This window comes from Pseudoliparis swirei, chromosome 6 (genome assembly GCF_029220125.1).
Source record: "Pseudoliparis swirei isolate HS2019 ecotype Mariana Trench chromosome 6, NWPU_hadal_v1, whole genome shotgun sequence".
Classification (NCBI taxonomy): domain Eukaryota; kingdom Metazoa; phylum Chordata; class Actinopteri; order Perciformes; family Liparidae; genus Pseudoliparis; species Pseudoliparis swirei.
Genome location: NC_079393.1, coordinates 19,348,931 through 19,368,098, shown reverse-complemented (window position 1 = coordinate 19,368,098; position 19,168 = coordinate 19,348,931). Strand labels below are relative to the sequence as shown.

The 19,168-nt window shown below is 43.0% G+C and overlaps 1 protein-coding gene across 1 annotated transcript; it reads right to left on the bottom strand.

The window, feature by feature from the left end:
- Positions 1-12,060: 12,060 nt before the first annotated feature.
- Positions 12,061-18,677, bottom strand: slc41a2a (solute carrier family 41 member 2a). The gene is given in 12 exon segments (XM_056416242.1): positions 12,061-12,261; positions 12,352-12,500; positions 12,867-12,965; positions 12,968-12,979; positions 13,459-13,538; positions 13,754-13,901; positions 14,044-14,190; positions 14,907-15,051; positions 15,190-15,261; positions 15,700-15,710; positions 18,466-18,610; positions 18,612-18,677. Coding segments are annotated over 12 exon segments (1,275 nt in total).
- Positions 18,678-19,168: the final 491 nt, after the last annotated feature.

Sequence of the window (19,168 nt, the reverse complement as noted above, 5' to 3'; positions counted from 1 at the left end):
TCTGCTCCTCCATCACCGTCTGGCACCCTGCAGCCACAGCCAAAGACAAGCGCAGGCTGCAGAGCATCATCCGCTCGGCCGAGAGGGTTATCGGCTGCAATCTGCCTTCCTCCAGGTCCTGTTCACTTCCAGGTCACTGAAGCGGGCCAGAAAGATTGTCGCCGACCCTCCCACCCTGGACACTCCCTGTTCGAGTCCCTCCCTCGGGAGGAGGCTGCGTCCATCATGACCACGACCTCCCGCCACACCAATAGCTTTTTCCCGGCGGTCGGGCTCATCAATGGACCCCGGGACTGACTGACTGTCACCCCCAGGACTACCACCTCTTCTTCCACCTTCCTCTCTCCTCCTTCTTCCCGCTCCTTCCTCTTCCTCCTCCTCCCTCTTCCTCCCACTCCTCCTCCCTCCTTGCGTTGATTGTTGTTTGTCATGTCCAAATGTTGCACCTTCCACCAAAAAAAATTCCTCGTTTGTTTGTGAAAACATTCATTCTTTGGCAATAAACCTGTTTCTGATTCTGATTCTGATTCTGATGTATTTGCATTGTGTATGTGAGAAATATGCTTACTTTGCAGAAACAGAATCTGGTTTAGACTAGTTTAGACACTGACTAGCCCTACGTTGCCCCTCGTGATTTCTACTTGCCAATCTTTAAAAAGGGGTGTAACTTTCCCAGACTTTTTCAAATATGGAAGCTTATGTCACTGACGTAGCTGTTACATACTTTTACCTTGCAAGAAATAAATGGACGAAGATAACTTTGATTCAGAGACTTTATTCCTCCTTTCCTGATTGACAGAGAAAATCTTCCATCACATCCTGAAATGTGATGCATTGAAAAGTAAAGTTGAGATTCCCTTTGTATCGAATTAAGGAACAGAATATTTTTGGCCAAAATTCCTAATCATATTTTTATTAGCATCAACAGGACTTTTGTGGATATTTGTCAAATTCTGTTCATGAAAATGTGGGTCAAAAAAGTATCGTAACATAGAATACTATCTTCTAGGGATTTTCAAGATATTACTGGGTAAAGGAGGAGAGGAAAACAACGGTGAATATTTGATCTTCAATTGCTATACTTATGACAGCAAAGAACCAAAATTAACATCAAATATTAAAGTTTAGACCAAATTTGCCGTCACACAAGTAACGGCCTTGACTTTGATTGTGCCATAAACAAAGCCTAAGACTCACAGTGCCAATAGTCTTTAAATAATAAGTGTCCACTAACTGTGCATCAAGGTGGGTGCACATGGAAGCAAAGACCAGGTTCCTTTGCCCGATGGGACTTGTATAATTATCATGAAGAACAAGTATGGTGAGGTGAGTTGTCAGCATCAGGATGAATGTATTTGATGATGTTAAAAAACATACATTACTTGTTACGTAATAGGTGGATTAAGTTTGCGCTATGGCATCCATTCTGTGTTTCCCGCGGCATCCATTTGCATGATAGAAACACGTGGCGTGGTGTTAGGGGATTTGATGTGAAGGCAACAAGAACTGGAAAAAGTATATCGAGTTGCGCAACAGTGTGTGCAATAAGAGAAATGAAACCAGGCAGGGTGCAGCCCAGACGTTTTTCCGGCAGTTTCTGCACAGAGACACTTTTACCTTTAAAGCACGTTCCTACATTAAACTTAAACCCCAAAGCCTAAACTAACTAAGTCGCTTTCTTTTCAGTGACCTCTTTCACATAGTCATTGCCTGCTCAGGGTTTGTGGGTAAAGAATGATGTGCTACTGACCACCGGGGAGTCTAGCACTCTCATAACCTGCTACAATATTACACACAATGTTATCAATCTTAACATGTATACAGGAGATATAAAATATCTCCACACCACCCAGACTACACAAACTCTGACATGAACACACACACACACACACATCTGTGCTAAGATATGTCATGGGGACCTTGCAATGAGCTTTTAAAGTGCACCAGTGCTGGAAGGGACTTTTGTCTTGTTCCTCATTTGTGTAAAAACAACAAACATAATTGTTCACACTTGTGTGAATACAACTCATGTTACAGGAGGATTCCACTGGAACGCACAGCTGAGAACTCAGACTTTATAGTATAAGGATATTACATTTGAGATGCTGTCAGAAAAAGCATCACTGGCACCATCATGGTATTCAAGCACATCAATTTCTAAAATAAGACTGATTGGTCACGTGCTGTTTTGCATTTCTGTCGCTATGCAGCAATGACACATCGTACAGATGCGGGATATTGTTGTTTGCAATATATTTGGTGCAGTGGGAAATTATTGTATACCCACTTTTGAGTCTTTATAATGTTGTAGAAGATTCCTGTGTGTTCGGAAGGAGAGTTTAAGTTTTGAATCGATATGAAAAACAAACAGATTTCTAGACAAAATCAAAGTTGTCTTCGTCGTTTAAAAGCTGTTCCATCCGCCCCGTCTCTGCAGTGAGCTTGTGGAAGAGTCTTTCAAATACATTGTGCCACAACGTGATTAATGCATTTGTCGAGGTCAAGGATTCACCCAGGAGTACGGCAGAATCAGATAAAGAGAGGAAGAGGCAAGAAGAGGCACAGTTTCCTGAGTCTGTAGAAGTGCATGCTCCAGAGTTAAGTGTCAAGGGTCAAGGGATCATGTGTGGGGGTCTGTGTACTGGAACGTCCAGGCCGCGGACATAAAATAAGTGACTTTTCTGCTTAACAACAGACCTACAGATATATACATTCCATCCCTAAGGCATAAAACATGTGCTCGTTATTCAACAGAAGGAAAGAGGATGTACATGCAGGCAATCAGATGCAGCATCGATCAGAAGTTACACACTGCAAGCTTGTGTTTGGGAGGTTTTCCTGATCCGATGTGAGGTCCTGGGACAGGGATGTCTGGGTACAGATTGTAAGGCACATTTGTAATTTGTGAGAATGGGCTATACACAATAAATTGAATTGAATTGAATTGTGATAGTCTGCAAAATACACAAGTTATAAAACGGTTTACTTATTAAAATATACAATTTTGATTACACTGGTCTATACGTTAATATGTCACTATAATCGAGACATTACAGGAGATGTATTGTCCATATATAAATATACAGTGAACAGAGGGCTGGATGATGCAGCTCACTTAGGAACTCTCCAAAACGGTTTGTTTCCGTTCCAGTTTTGGTCTCTAAATATCTTGGTTAATCCCTCCGATGCACTTTCCCCAGTGCTTTATCTTGTTGAAATGATGCTCTCACTTTCTTAATGCTACAATTCTGCCTTTTCACATCTTATCTCTGTGAGACTGAGAAAATAGGAGTTTCTCACAGCCACAGAGAGGATCTGCTTCTCACAGACTCTCACATTCTCTGCACCTCTGAAACCAATCAAAGAGCCCAGATAAATGGACGCCGATATTTAATGCGGCCTTGATGCTTCTGAAAGAAGTGAAGGCCAATGTGAAGCGTCAGGAATCCTGTGATCTTTGAGCAAACATGCAGGACTGTCTCAGAAAATTAGAATATTGTGATAAAGTTCTTTATTTTCTGTAATGCAATTAAAAAAACAAAAATGTCATGCATTCTGGATTCATTACAAATCAACTGAAATATTGCAAGCCTTTTATTCTTTTAATATTTAATAATTTTTTAATTGCATTACAGAAAATAAAGAACTTTATCACAATATTCTAATTTTCTGAGACAGTCCTGTATATCAGTAAGAAATGTATGACTTTGTTATTGTTCTCTAATAAATAATGTGTGTTGAATCAAGTACGTTTTTGATTAATTATGTTTAATTATGAAATATTATAATTAAATGTTTAAGAATAACGCATGATTAATTTTGACATTTTACAAGGAAATCGCCACATTAACATGGTGGAGGAGTTTGAGAGGCTCAGGCTATGTTGTACGGGCCATTAGGTCCTGTAGATTCCCTTTTGTAAATCCTCTGACTCATAGTGAGAATAAAAAAGATACATGTCTAAAAGTAACCTAGAGTTTAGAGAAGTAACAGAGGTTGCAAGGGCTTAGGGACACTACGTCACTGGAAATTGATCTTTTTAACCTCCCTGTGAGAAATAACCGTGATGATGGAACTCTGAAATCTCTTTAAGTATTTATTGAACAGACGCTTAGAATAATTCAGCTGAATGGACCGAGCTCTTTCCCCACAGATGGTTCGGAGGTCTAACCTCAGACGAGGATGTATTTGCATATTATCTTGTCCCCGCTTCACACGCATCCTCCTCCGTCTGCCAAAGCACCACACGGCCAAGGTCCATATATTGGTTTGTGCTTCTGTCTGCAAAGAAGAGGTGAGATCAGGGTGATACTAAAGCAAGCCAGACATGAAACAACTCTGATGAGATAACATTTATTATTTGGGTTTGGTGAGTACGGATGGCCTCGTCTGCAATACGTTCAGGATTAAGCGATAGAAGTTATTTTTAAAGAGCAACATGATAAATTGCAACAAGACTCTGAACTGTGATGGAAGTGCATGACAAACTATATTGGTCATTACAAAACCTGATCTGTATACCACACTGATGTCAAATTGAAATGACCTGCACTTTTTTCCAAGAGTGTGTCTTCAATTTGAAAAGTCCCATATGTGAAGCCTTTTTCTGTACCATTAGACATATCTAACTGTGGCAGCGGGGGCTGTTTAGGCTTGGCTGCAGAGTGGGTGGAGCGGGGGGGGGTGGTTCAGGGAACGGAGTCTGATGGTCATCAGCTGAGCAGCTGAGCTGATTACCAATCAGCCCAGCTGATGACAATCTGTGTTTGTGCATCTGGGAGTCGGTCTCCATAAAGGAGCTGGAGGGACTGAAGACTAGAGAGTGGAGAGCAGAGAAACAGTCTGCGGTCTGAAAGTAATAAAATATATTACCAAATATCCCTCTGGCTGCTCATCCTTGGTGCTTGTGGGGGGGGGAACCTACTGGTGACGGCTACAAACCTGTCACTCGAACCATATCATAAATGTCCATATTGATTCTTTGTCCTGATGTGCATAAACACCGTGGTAAGGATGCACTTGGCTCGGATTCCAGGGCAGTCGCTTGATCATTTTAATATTCATTTTGGTCCTTCTGTGCAGAAGCCTATTATATATACAAAGACACATTCATCTTTGTAGGTCTCCCCTTATTCGGTCAAACATCCACCCTTTGACTTATTAAACCACTTTGATATGTTAAGATTTCCCCATCACCCAACCCCTCGCTCCATCAGAGAAGCTGAAATGAGTTGTTGGTGGCTGCTGGGAACAATTCTCTGTGACCAATCCTTTGAAAGAGATTTTTAAAAAATCTTCAAGCTTTGCTTTCAGAATTTAAGAAGTTGATGAGAACAGCTATAGGGATATGACATTGAGAATGTTTTGATATTACTGTTTCATTGCTGTAAGATTCAGCGTAACTGTTTCGGGGGATTGACTGACTGAACCTAAATGCGGTCCACTGAAACAACAGCATTTATTATCACAATGCTGAATGTCAAACAGGGCCATGGAGGTCAGGGGGGTGCAGAGGTCGAGACATGGCTTGGAGGTTTGAGCAGCAATGCCAGGCAGAGTGATTTCATAAGTCCGAGGAGAGAGTCTTTGAACGAGAGTGTAAACATGAGCAGGAGGCAACACGGCTCCAGGCACAATAAACAAGAATTTGCAAAGATGTTAAATTCAACAAACAAGAGAATCAAGAACGCTGGTGTTGTATAATCTTCTGTCGGCCGAGATGATGAAGAATGTTGTTGGTGAAAAGATCTCCGCGGACACTGTCTTGTTGCTGATATAATGCAGTTTTATTACAGAAAGAAAACAGGTCTAATTACGAGCGTATACTGCTTACAGCCCGGGTGATTTCAGAAGGTCCAGGGAATCCACGAAACCCACGAAATCCACACAAATGAATTTGTGTTACCTCTTTTAAGGAAGCAGGAATGGGCGTGATTCTGCTCCAGCCTTGGAGCAGAATCACGTCATTCCATCAGGGTCTCCTAATGTAAACCATCTGGTCCAACTCTAAACGAGGGTATTCTCTACCATGAACACCTTGTGGGCCTCTGAGCCCAGATCTATATTTATGGCTGTATCTTTAAGAGCTGTAATGCAAAATACACGACACTGGTAAGAGACAGAGTTGCTGAGCCTACGATAGGAAGGCGAGTTGGAGTTGAATGATGATTTGCAGCTTGCCACTACACCCACTCCTGTTATCAAGCAGAGGGACCGACAGTAACTCAAATTAGGAAAACCATCCACAGTTGAAGGAGAAGTTAATTGTGTGATACTAATCATGTAAATACAGGTATGCGTCAATAACTGCGTCAACAGTCTGTTTGGGTCAAAGTGTCATGACAGGCTGCTGATTACAATCAGTGTCACTAAAATAAATGTGTATCAAAAAAGTAAAAAGGTCAAGTGTGGTGCACCAATCAACAGGTCGATGCCCCGGGAGCATGCACAAAATAATTACTTCCAGTGCCACAGAAAACCTCAAATGATATCACCCCAATTCAACAGGTGAACTCCCACTGCATCCACCATAACTTGACTGGAGGGCGCACATCAACCACAGCAATAAAACAAGATAAACCTTTACATGTCAAATGAACAATGTGAGGTCAACCAGCACTTTGCCTCCTTCTCCTGGACTGTTGCAAACTTAGACTGGATGATTATCTGTTTATATGTAAAATAAACAGAGATGCAGAACACAGGTACATATACATGATACTTTAATGTTCTTCTGTTCAGTGTTGTAAAAATAACAAAAAGCAAATGCAATGAGTAAAAAGCAGAGAAGGAAAATAATGATGAGGTGATAGATCCAACATCCAGACCACATGCTACTTCTTCCTCTGAAGAAGCCCCCACATCACCTGCTGCAGAAATGGAAGGAGAGTATGAAGTGAAGGAACACGAAGAACATGAGGAAGAATCTGAAGCTGAAATGGAAGAAGAATCAGAAGTGGAGGACTGCACTTAAGATGATGAAGAGGAAGAATCAACTGATCAGGTAAAATCTGAGGAAGAGGCCCCAGCTGCGATAGAAGAATAGTTCCAGTCAGAGATGAAACATTGATCTGGTCTTCCATCCCTCCCAGTGACGGACGACGCATGTTGACAGCAGAGAGACAAAACCATCATGGACCAACCACATATTCAAGGTCTCGTATTGATGACATGAAGTCCACCCTCAAGACCTGCTGCTGCCCGAGCATATTGAAGAGGTGGTGCTGGACATGAAGAACAAGGAGGGGCGACGTGTGTTGTGAGGAGTAGTCGGGTTAACACAGATAACTGATAATAAGGGAAACAGATTAAGTGCCATTTGCATAAAAGTAATTGGAATGTTAAAGAGGCTTGGTTTATCAAAATTCACAAGAGAGGGTGTTAGAAGTGGGACAAATAAATGCGAATTTTTCTGGGATTAGCGAGAATAGACCAGGCCGGGAAAAGTGAATGCGGAATGTGAGTAATAAAACAGATCAAAGGGGACCCCAGTTCCATTAGACTACAACAATAGGAAAGCAACAAGGCATCCATCAGGCCGGCCGACAGGGAGAGTGGCTGTAAGATCAGATGAAAGCATCGAGGCCATCGCTGGGACGAGAAGCAGAGGGCCAGGTGTGACAGAACAGGGGTCCTGAGGGGTCAGCGGAGGCGTTTACAACCGGCTCGACACGACAGGACCATGGCACCTCTTGTGATATTCAAATGAAGACCTGGTTGATTGTGTGTTCAGGAGCCCAAATCCTGACCAAATGGGCCAGAGAGGATGTTACTACGAAGTGAATAAACACAAGCCTGGATTCATGTGTGTTAACCTGCCTGTAGATCAATGGTCATTGATATGATAATGTGATATATGTCTCCCAATATGTTCTGTATCCTGACCCCCGGTTAGAGTGTGTTTGATGTCACTGGCATCGGGAAGTCTCACCAGGTCTGAAAGGATCATAAAGAGGGTACCCTAAGTGCCTGAGAGATAAGAGAAGACAACGGTCCCCCTCTTTGAAGTGGGACAGAGAGTCTCTCCAGAACCTCTCAGGAAGAGAGGGGGGGGGGGATGAACCCCCCATCAGCACCCCAAAGAGGGGGACGGATATCCGGTAAAAGTGGGAGGAGCCGAGGGTATAAAGGTGACGAACAGAAGAAAGAGGGGGCTGAAGAAAAAGAGTTTTTTGAGTTCTTGTGACTTTTGCGTCAGGCTCCCGAGAGGGAAATCACTTATAATTGTACTTTGTTTATTTCTTTCTTCTTTTTTTGAATAAAATACTTGGCTGCCTTGCAGTCTTAAACTTTACATTCGGTTCGTGGACCTACTTTTTTGTGAGTCCTATTTCTTCACCTGTCGACCCACCCGAGAAGACCAAAGGCAGAGACCCGAGAGCGGACCCCCGCCCCTCGAGGTGAGTCTGAGCGACATCTACAGAGCTACACCCACTGATCTCCGTCACTCAGGGCACATACTGATTCCTCACACACTGGTAACTGACATTTTGTACTAAAGAGAGATATCGCTGCAGCCGGTAGACCTCCGTCTCTCCGCCGAGCCGTGGTTGGTTCGGGACCAAGAGAGGACTCGTAACACCGAGTCCTCGTCGCGAGTTTGTCCTAAGAATAAGAATATTAATAAGTGTCCCGCCAGCCGCTCACGAGCCTTGTACCCTCAGAGCGGGCTGGGCGGAGACCAGATAATTGAATACAGAGCGTTTCTCTCCGCGGAGATCGATCTGACATCATCTAGGGGTGTCGCGCGAGCCAAACAGCAACCACTGTCGAGGTGCACGCGCCGCTCATCAGGCCCGAACGATCGCAGAATCATATAGAGGAGTTACTGATCTCCGCCTCCTCTCCCCTTAACTCGGTCTCGCCTCGCTCGAGTTTCCCTCTCCCCCTCGAAGCGTGCCGGCGAGGATACCGTGACCGGGGCCGTTCGTCAGAAGAGAGGCCGGGCATCGTGACCCGTGTGGACCCGTGTCCTCTCCAGTGCGACAGGTTAGCAGCGCGCGGTGACGCGCTGCGCCTGGGCGCCGCCGACGGGCTTTTACGACAGTTATCTACACGTCTGTCATTAGAGCACGATTATTTCCCCTCAATAAAGTACCCGGTGTGAGCCGGCTCGCACCTCAAACCTTTCCCCCCCCTCCTCTCCATCTCTCCTCTCCCGTCTCGTTCCCGTTTCCTCCCCGCTCCTCTCCTCCCCCGGTTTCCCCTACCCGAGAAGACTGCGGCGTGCCTTTTCTTTCCGTCTCCCATCCGAGGCGACCGAATCGGTTCACGTACGCGTCTCTCTTAACAGTGTGTGGCAACAAGTGGGGAAAGATGGATCCAAAGGATCTGCAGGCACATGTGGGTTTGTTGAGTATCTGGGACATGTACCGATCCAGTGAAGAAGCTACAGCTGGTTTATGTCATGCCCAGTGCTACCATGACACTCACGATGATTCAAGAGGGATTTGATTAGATGATAAAGACACAAGAGAAGATCGCTGGGAACGAGAACAAGTGGGAGTCTCTCCTGCCGTTGATGTACGATCCGGGCACCGATGTGACTGTGGATGAGTTCCTGGTCCCCTTCAGAGGCCGCTGTGCATTCAAATGGTTCATCCCGAGTGCACCAGGGAAGCATGGGAGAAACATGTCGGCAGTATAAACAGTATGGAAAAAGTATAGATGGAAAAAAATGGCAATTGTAGAAATACATTTATAGAAAATAGGTTGTATATCGACACTTTAGAATGATAGTAGAACACTGAGCACATTGGCCCTCTTTCTGCCACACAGCACCTACACGCACACACACACACACACATACACATACACACACACACACATACACATACACACATGCCCTCTCTGACCCCTCACACACACACACACACACACCTACACACACACACACTGTCTCTCTCTCTCTCCCTCTCTGCCACCCCCACACACACACCAACAATGGCCCTTTGTAAATATCCTGGGAACGACCTTCTAGCTAGTTCGTCCCATCCCGAAAGAGATAAGACTATCTTAAAAGACTCCCCAGCCTGGTAGTGAAGCTTCAAAAAGCAACAAGTGAATCATGTCTTTGTCTCGCACATGAACTCTTCAAGCAGAATCAATTAACCCCATATACACTGAAATGAGAAACAACATGCACACACGACTGATGGCTGGAGAAGGAAGACCTGGGTGGTGTAAAGAATATATATTATAGCTTAGCACAGCCTAGTATTGTTTGCATAAATATTATGTGTAAGATGGAAAAACACTGAATGAGAGTTGAATACTTCGGCAGGGCAATCTGGCGTCTGAGCTGATCTAAAGAAAGATAACAGTGACACCTAAGGAATGTTGAAGCATCTACAAGAGAGCCCTTCTGGTAACTGGCTGATCGCCAAAAAGATAACAAAAGACACTAAAAGGAAGGTTAGGCACACTCCCCTCCTCCGCTTCACGCTAAGTCACTATAGAAGAAAGCTCTTTATATTCATAGGTTAGGAAAGGGCAATCACACACCTGACCTCACCGGGGCAGAAAGATTAGGACGAGGCCGTTTCTCTCCTTAAAGTCACGTATGGCCCCACTCTGAACACACACAAACTCACACACACACTCTTTCCCACTCTTTAATGATTAGGTCCTTTTGTCCAGTCAGCCATCTGAGAGGAACCAGCACCATACCTTCATTAATGAATGACCGGACAGGAGTCCTTCTCAACAAAAGGACCTTGAATCATCTCTTTACTTTATTACAACCCCCTTACTAAATATATGCATTCATGTGCTGGCCACAACATCCAATGAAGGGACGGCAGAGGCGGGAGCTGGCAACAAGAACCAATGAGAAGACACCGCCCCCTTATGCTCCTGTCCAATCAGAACTGTTCCTTTCGGCTATTTAAAATGGCTGCACACTCTGAACCGGCGTCCTTTCTCCAGCGCTGAGGCCATCGGTCAGAGCTCTGGAGGGGGGTCCATGCATGTTGTCCACTTGTATCCTGATTTCTGAATAAAATGCTTATAGATGTAACGTAGAAGTCTACCGCTCTTTCTTCCAGTGAGTGTCGTCCAGGTGGTGTGTCGCTGTCCAACTCCAACAGTGGGGCCTAGAGGGCTGGACTACACCCTGTGCTCCAATGAGGCTCCTAAGTCTAAACCACGGGCCGCCTCCTACTTATTATGCGCACCAATCACAAATGCTCTTAAAGACTTTATATGCATATCTAATTTTTTGGATTTTCAGTCTGTCAGGAATCGAGCGAGCGGAGGCCCTTCCCACAGACCCGTGTACACGTATTCAGCTTGTGTGATGCTCTGTTGAATAAACCTGATTGAAGTTCAACGAGAATCCTCCTGCAGTACGGCTAGTCTTTCCTGCACGCGTAGTCGTGGATTGGTTAAATCGCGACACAATATTTTGTAAACAAGGTCTCTTTCCCCTTAATTCGAGAATGAAGAGAACAATGTGTGGGAATGGTTGGGCTGAAGTAAGACTAAAGGTGTAAGACAGAATTGAATGAAAATGTGTACTATATGCTAAAATAACCCAGGCGGGGTCATTTTTTACCCCAGAGCACAACAGGTGTGATGATGTGCAGCCATTAGAACAATTTAAAAGATTCAAAGACAGCATCCTCACTAAACTTTGACATAGACCACTCTAACTATTTGACTAACAAGTCAAGTAGTCAAAATATATAGTCAAAACTGTTTTATTTCATTTCCAAAATATAATAGGGTATACTTTTATATGAACGAGGTCTATTGGCCCTAAATTCCAAAAAGATGGGCAAAATGCGTGTTACTGTGTTGGACTGAAGTAAGACTAAAGGTGTGAAACAGAATGTGTTTATTTATACTATATGCTTAAATAACAGTCAAACCAGGCGAGGTCATTTTTGTCCCAAGAGGACAACAGGTGTATGTCAATCAGGAGGACATGACGAGGGTTAATGATGATGGCAAAGGTGGGAAACATGAAGAACCAAAAGATGACTGCCTTTGATGAAAAGGTTTATTTGTTGTTGTAATGTCACTCTTCCAAAGGGTGTTTTATTTTGCGTTTGCTCCTCCTTAAACCTTTTCCTTGATGTGAAACGACACACTGCCTGAGTCACCGATGCACCACAGCATGACAAAAGCAAGCGAGAGGAGAGCAGTCCCGAGTAGGTCTCCGAGGGCTGTGAGGTAGGGGATCGAGTAACTGTCGGGGTCCTTACCCCTCCGCCACAGACAGTGGACCATACAGTCGGCTGCACACAGCAGGGAGAAGACCTAAGAGACCGAGACGGGTGGTAATGTGAAACATTATGTACATTGTACAGTATGCAGATGAAAATTGGCCATACAGTATGTCATACTCACCTGAATGAGGGAAGCAGACAAGAAGCTGACAGTCAGGAGAGGACTGGGCACCGTCTGGCCGCCCTTCATCAGGTGGACAAGGTGTAAGAAAATGAGCTGACCAGGGATCACCAACAGCAGCAGAACCTGGGCAGAGCGATGATTTGCTCCTGCGAGGACAAAGCCGAACATGTGTGTGTGTGTGTGTGTGTGTGTGTGTGTGTGTGTGTGTGTGTGTGTGTGTGTGTGTGTGTGTGTGTGTGTGTGGGTGTGGGTGTGGGTGTGTGGGTGGAGGGGATTAGGCAGTGGGGCTTTATTCTTTATTTGAATGGTTTGACTATTTCATCTTTAAATGAGCCAAAGGAAGTGTAAATGCAGGACCACTCAAATGTGCTGTGATCTAATGTTTTAGGGAAGTGATCATGCATGTTAACATGTTGATAATGTATTGACTATTGGAGGTTACTCAATTTGATATACTTTCTTTTCTATCCAATTGGGGAGGGGGGTGGAGGGGAGTGTTTTTGCATCTTTACCTGAGCCAAAGAAAGTGTGGTAAGTGCTGAAGCAGCCCTTACGGTCTTCAGGAACCTCTCCAGGTGAGTAATTCAAATGCAAATGAGTAGAAATACGAGGTTTCCCCCAATACCTGGATAGAAAACACAAGATTAAAGGAATTCCTCAGACTTCACACAGAAAGAGATACACCAAGATGCCTACAGTGTTCCCCGTCGACTGCTCAGGGTTTACACTTTGTTCAAAGAGAAAACTCTTTTGCATTAACCTCTGACCTTTTCCAGTGATTTCTTCAAACATCTTTTGGATAAGAATAGCTGCATATTACAGAATAGACTAAGTGTTGGAGTAGTAGTATAGACTGTCTCCATGTCCTGCCATGAATAGACCCGAATCTCCAACTTTCACATAAAGGTTGTACGATTGTGTTTTAAGCCCTTATTAGAGCCCTATTTCTGTCTCCACACAGTTGCAACACAAACATGCATGTTTCTAATCTGATCACCATATTTTTTTAATGTGTTTCCAGTGCAACTTTTAATAGAAAAGGCAGAGTGTTTTTTGGAGCGTAAGGATCCTTCCATGACTATGAATTGAAAAATTCAAACTCACCATTTATGACTGGAGCATAAACTATAATCCCTGCAAGGTTTGGATTCGACACAGTCTTGTCCAGAATAAGTCCTCCGATACTAAAAGAAAGATAGCCAAAGGAAACCAACATAAATTGTATTCTCCTTGTATTTTGACAAGCAGTGAAGGGAGGGAGATGATTAGCGTATTATCTTAAAACTCAATGCCACTTAATTTATGAACTTCAAATTCCACCCCCCACCTAAATGTACCAAGTAGTCTTTATTACAATGTGCATGCTTTCCAAAAAGTCAGTGAAGGCGGAGATGAGTACCTGCTGATGGCCATTGCTGTAATCATTGGTTCCCAGCCCGTGCGGAGCAGGACGTGACTGGCTGGATGTTTGGAGGAGACGACCACCCAAAGAGGAATCAGGCACAAAAATAGCAAGTCCACCGGGTACAAAACGTATGGATACAGGTCTGTCAAGAGAAAAGCCTTCATATGACCTTTAAATTCACCCAGGTTCCTGATCTTTATGACTGTGTTAGTTCCAGAGTACCATATGTGGCCAACGGGTGGAATTACATGACCTCTGACTCCAATATGCGTGTCTCTTTTTACCTTTGAGGGAGTAGAACCACTGACTGAAGCAGGCCAACAAGGCAAGACTAATGAGATCCCCAAAGCTGGCCGCCATAGGTGTGGCCACGTTGTCAGGGTTGATTCCCATTCGCTTGGAGCCAATGATCACTCCCACCATAATAATACCTGGAGAGGGTTAAAGACAAGGTCATGTTCTGAATCTATTTGGTAACATGGGATTAGTCCTGAGGACATCTGTTAGAAATACCTGATACACTTCATTTAATTTCAACCTGAATGTCTGTAAAGTCAGAAAATAAAGGTAATGTAGGGGAAAAAAGATAAGGAAAGTGGAGACTAGAGGTATGGCTTGTGTATGCAGCCCATAATAATACCTGGCTACACATCTGCCTCTGATGCACGGAAGTTGTTAAAATCAATCTGTGCTGAAATTCAAACAGTGGTTTGATCAGAAGCCATCTTCCACCAAGCGGGAAACAATTGTGCAATAGATGCACCTTACCAGAGCCCCTCCCTCTGTTCATACTCCCATTTCTAGAATAATGTTATAACATGGAGATTAGCTTATTAACTGAACAAGTTTCATGAGAAGTACATTTTTGTCTTTGTGTGTGTTTATAGATGTCCCGCTCTTTATTGATATGAATGACTCATTCTAAGGGAACAAAAAGACAATCATTCTTAGTTTCAGGTGGTTATACATTAATGGCAACATCGTTAGGAATTTTACAATCAATTTCTGTTAATAATTCCCAAATAATAGCAACACACTGGTCCTTTAAGCAGAGAAGGTTTGAACAGATGTAACTGAGATGTGGTTAGGAAGGCGATGCACCTGTCTGAGGACAGCGGGTCAAGGTGCTGATGGGTGGTGTTGTTACCTTGCAGCAATGAAGCCACGAAGGCGGTTGAAATACTGGTTGAGCACAGGAGCATCACATGGCGGAAGGGCACCGTTCCTTCTGCCATCCAGCCCAGCAGAGTCGCCATCAAAGAGGCGAACAGGCCGAGCACTGTGGCTTGAAGCTGTAAAACGAGGGAGGTAGTGAGAGCGATATATCGCAAAAGAATGATGCAGATTAACTGGTAATGATACTGAGAGGGTTCATTAGAATATAAACTAGTTGCAACCAATCACAAAGTTCCTTTATTCCAATAAAGTACCTGCTTGAGCGCCAGGTTCCCAACGATCAACAACCACTTTTCTCTGGCAGGTTCCATTTTTCCTGCATTCACCTGGGAACGTCAGATATGGATTAACGCATTATAAACTGGGCAAGCTCAATGTGCTGATGGTGTAATATGATGGAGAGCTTCAGAGCAGCTATTATCTTGATATGATTTCTTTTGTCTGAAGAATTAATTTTGAACCTCGACAGATAAATATTGTTCATACACCAACTCACATAAAAGAAACTAATAATTTTGAATAATCAGTACGCCTCCTGTTGAATCCAACATAACAAGTGAATCTAATCCTAATAAAAATAAATACTAGAGGCTCTTAAATTAAAAAAAATATTGTTAGGTTGCTTGTAATAAACAGAAATGCATCTCATTAGCTTTAAAATTTGACTGCATTATATATTGTAAGTTTATGTATGTAAGATATTCAACTAAAGGAGACTTACATAATGCTTTGGGGGAGAACATAAACTGTTTCCTGTTTACTACCAAGCAATGCTCTCGAAAAACAGTGACAGTACAAAAGAGAACCAAGAATGTGTAAAAATCTTCTATTTTATATTATTAGTTGTATTTCACATTCTGATCTATAAGTGCAAACTATCAACGCTTTCATTGAGTGAATCATGGAGCAGCTGCTTAATGTCACATACACCCCCTGACCTGTCATTTAGTCATAAAGTACTTAACCCTTGTGTGGTGTTCATATTGTTGTTATTCAGCCAGCGTTCGTGGGTCTGGTGGGCCTGCGGTATTTTTGTGTTTTGAATTCAACACAATGAAATCATTTTTTGTTAAAATACTTAACAGATGTTTACTTCATCCCAATTACAAGCACTATAAACAGCATACATGTTAAATGTTTGCCCTTTACCTTTATTAGATCACATGTATGAATTAATGTGAGATAGTATCTCATTATGATGAGATTAGTAAATTGACATTTTGAGATAGGGCTTTCATATAATCTTTCTATATCTCATCCTGTAATAAAGTATTCAAAGGCAAAATTACTTTTTATTTCTCACATCGTTACGGAACATTCATTTCCACCACAAGATGGAGTATGAGTAAATAAGGATTGGTTCCTGCAAGACAGGCTAACATTAAGTGAGCTCCTAGGACTGGGATGTTGTATGTGTACAGGTTGTAAAATCCTCTGAGGCTAATTTGTAATTTTAGATTTTAGGCTATATAAAATAAACTGAATTGAATTGAACATGTGCGCTCATTGAAAATGTGTTTAAACAACTTCTAAATTCAGGATGATTTATTCTTCTGGTCATAAATATCGGCGCTGCAATTGCAAGAGCAGGTGAGAGGTCCATTCAACTCGCAGGCTGAAGTGAAGTCTGACTCTACAGAGAAAAACAGTCTTTTTTTATTCAAGGATAACGTCATCTGACTTCATTCAGAATCCGCAGTCTAATTGGACCGAGCTGGCATGAGGGAGGACAGCCGCATCCTCCCAGGCCTTGGCAAACAGAAAGGTGTAACGTTTCTGTTTGATCACCAAAGAATATCAGATTCAAACAATTATGTATATATCTAGCTGAAATGCAGGTGCCTCTTGTTATAAGCTTATCTCTGCTTCCCCTTTTTAAGTCAGCCGTCTGACTTTCAGTTATTATCGGAAACTGAACTCAGTTCCGTCTTTTATAATCACGAGTCTGCTGCAGGCCAAAGTTGATGAGAGCTCTAGCTGAGCTGTACGATCTTATATCGACAGGTGTGTGCCTTTCCTAATCAAGTCCAATCAGTTTAATTAAACACAGCTGGATTCCAATGAAGGAGTAGACCCATCGCAAGGAGGATCAGAAGAAATGGACAGCATGTGAGTTAAATATGAGCGTCACAGCAAAGGGTCTGAATACTTATGACCATGTGATATTTCCTTTTTTTCTTTTTTAATACATTTCCAAAAATGTCTACATTTCTGGGGTTTTTTGTCCAGATGGGGTGCTGAGTGAACATTAATTAAATATAAAATGAACTTTTGGGATTTTAGCAGATGGCTGCAATGAAACAAAGAGTGAACATTTGAAAGAGGTCTGAATACTTTCCGTACCCACTGTATAATATACAACAATATGATATATGTTCTTGACATTAAATGAGCCTCGAAAAATAATAAATCGTATCATATGTCTTTTGATAAAAAATGAAAGTGTGTCCCACAGACCCAAGCACCACACACGGGTGAACGGGTCATAAATTAAGGTCAGGCGGTATTCATCTGTATGTTTTCCTTCCCGCGCTGGTCCAGCGTTCCTTTTGTCGGCCACAAGCTGAAGCGAGATGAATCTGCCCCCGTCCTGTTTCACTCCCTCTATAATCTCAGGATGACTCGTTAATCTTTTGTGATCTATCTTCAGTACTCTATCAGACTCTTTGTAACTGTGTATAATGAGGCCTCTTCTTGAAAGAATACATTATTTCATATACAAGTTCTGGTTGTATGACAGCCGGTAAAATAAATTTTGCAGCAACACTTGTCTCATTATTTTTTAACTTCCCCTCCCTGACTACATTACGTCATCCCTCCAGCTCATTGGCTCCCACTGAATTTAAAAACCTTAAAAAACGTGACATACCTTTGAGCAGCTGGTCACTGTAGTATTTGGTAGATAAGTAAATAAAGCTTTTGTTGGGACTATTTTTACCTCAGTCAGTGCGTTTACATGATGGTATAATTCGAATCTTGCTTTAGTCGGACTATGCTATCTTTTGGGGGATCTGCTATTATCCCAATATACATGGCAGTGAGTAATTCGAATCATTGGCCGAAAGCATGTCATATCCGATACGATAGGTGGCGCTGTTTTCATTACAACTCGTGGTGATACAGCCATTTCCGCTTGACCTCTTCACCACTACCAACAACAACCAACAACAACAACATCAACATTTCGAGAAAGAACCATGAACTTTAGTATGTTCAACTCCTTCAATACATTAAGCATAAATTCTGTCTGCTCTTCGGTCCAGAGATGTGTGGTGGCTCTTGTGTTCTCCATAGCGTTGTTTGCAGCGCCGCCGCTCCCATAACGCGCACTACGCGCTGCGCGTAGGGCACCAAGTCCTGAGGGGGCACCACAAAATAGGCACACACAAAAATCCTCATAGTTCTAATAATTATAATGCCGATATTATTTCAGTCTAGAAATATTAGGCGCCTTTTAGGCATGTATATCACAAAACAGGCAGAACAAGAGATATATTTAATCGCTCAGCCCCCCCCCCCCCCCTAACTACCATACAGTTGATTTGGGAGCAGAAAGTCTGTCTCCTGTGGCTCATAATGGAGACGGGTGTTGGCTGGTGAAATATTCCCATTAGAGCTAAGAGGTTGTGGGCTTCCATGGTTTTGAGATGGGGACGGGTTGCATCCATGCGGTTGGCATGGTGCCTCTGCCCACTGAGCCACTTGGGGACAGTTGCGCATCTTGTGACTCTGGGACAACCATGGTGAACAGCTGGCAGGATGTTACTCCGGCTGCTTTGGCTCCAGAGAAACAGCGTGGCGCCGACACTGGTCACAAACAGTTGGCCTGAGAGGAGAAGGAGAAACACAATGAAGAAATATAGAATTGGTGGATGCAGTCAAAAGCTAAGAATGTAGTTGTGAAGCAAATGAGTCCTGTTGCATGATAGGGCTTAACTCAGCTTCCTCAGTCACCTGATGGCACAGATTGCCTGCATCATCATTCTTCATGCTTGTTTCCCATCAACACTGACCCTGTGTTGTCTGACAGTGACAGTGCTCTTTATTTGGAATTCCTGAGGGATGACCAGGTACTAAACAGCCGAGATTATGGAGTTGTGAGCCAAGCATTGTTTAAATTATATGAATTTCTTTCAGCCAATCTGCAATAAAATGGTATTTCAGCAAAAATGTATCAATAATACGAATAAAGATGCTTGAAAGAAATGTAGTGATTATATAATATGTTTTCAG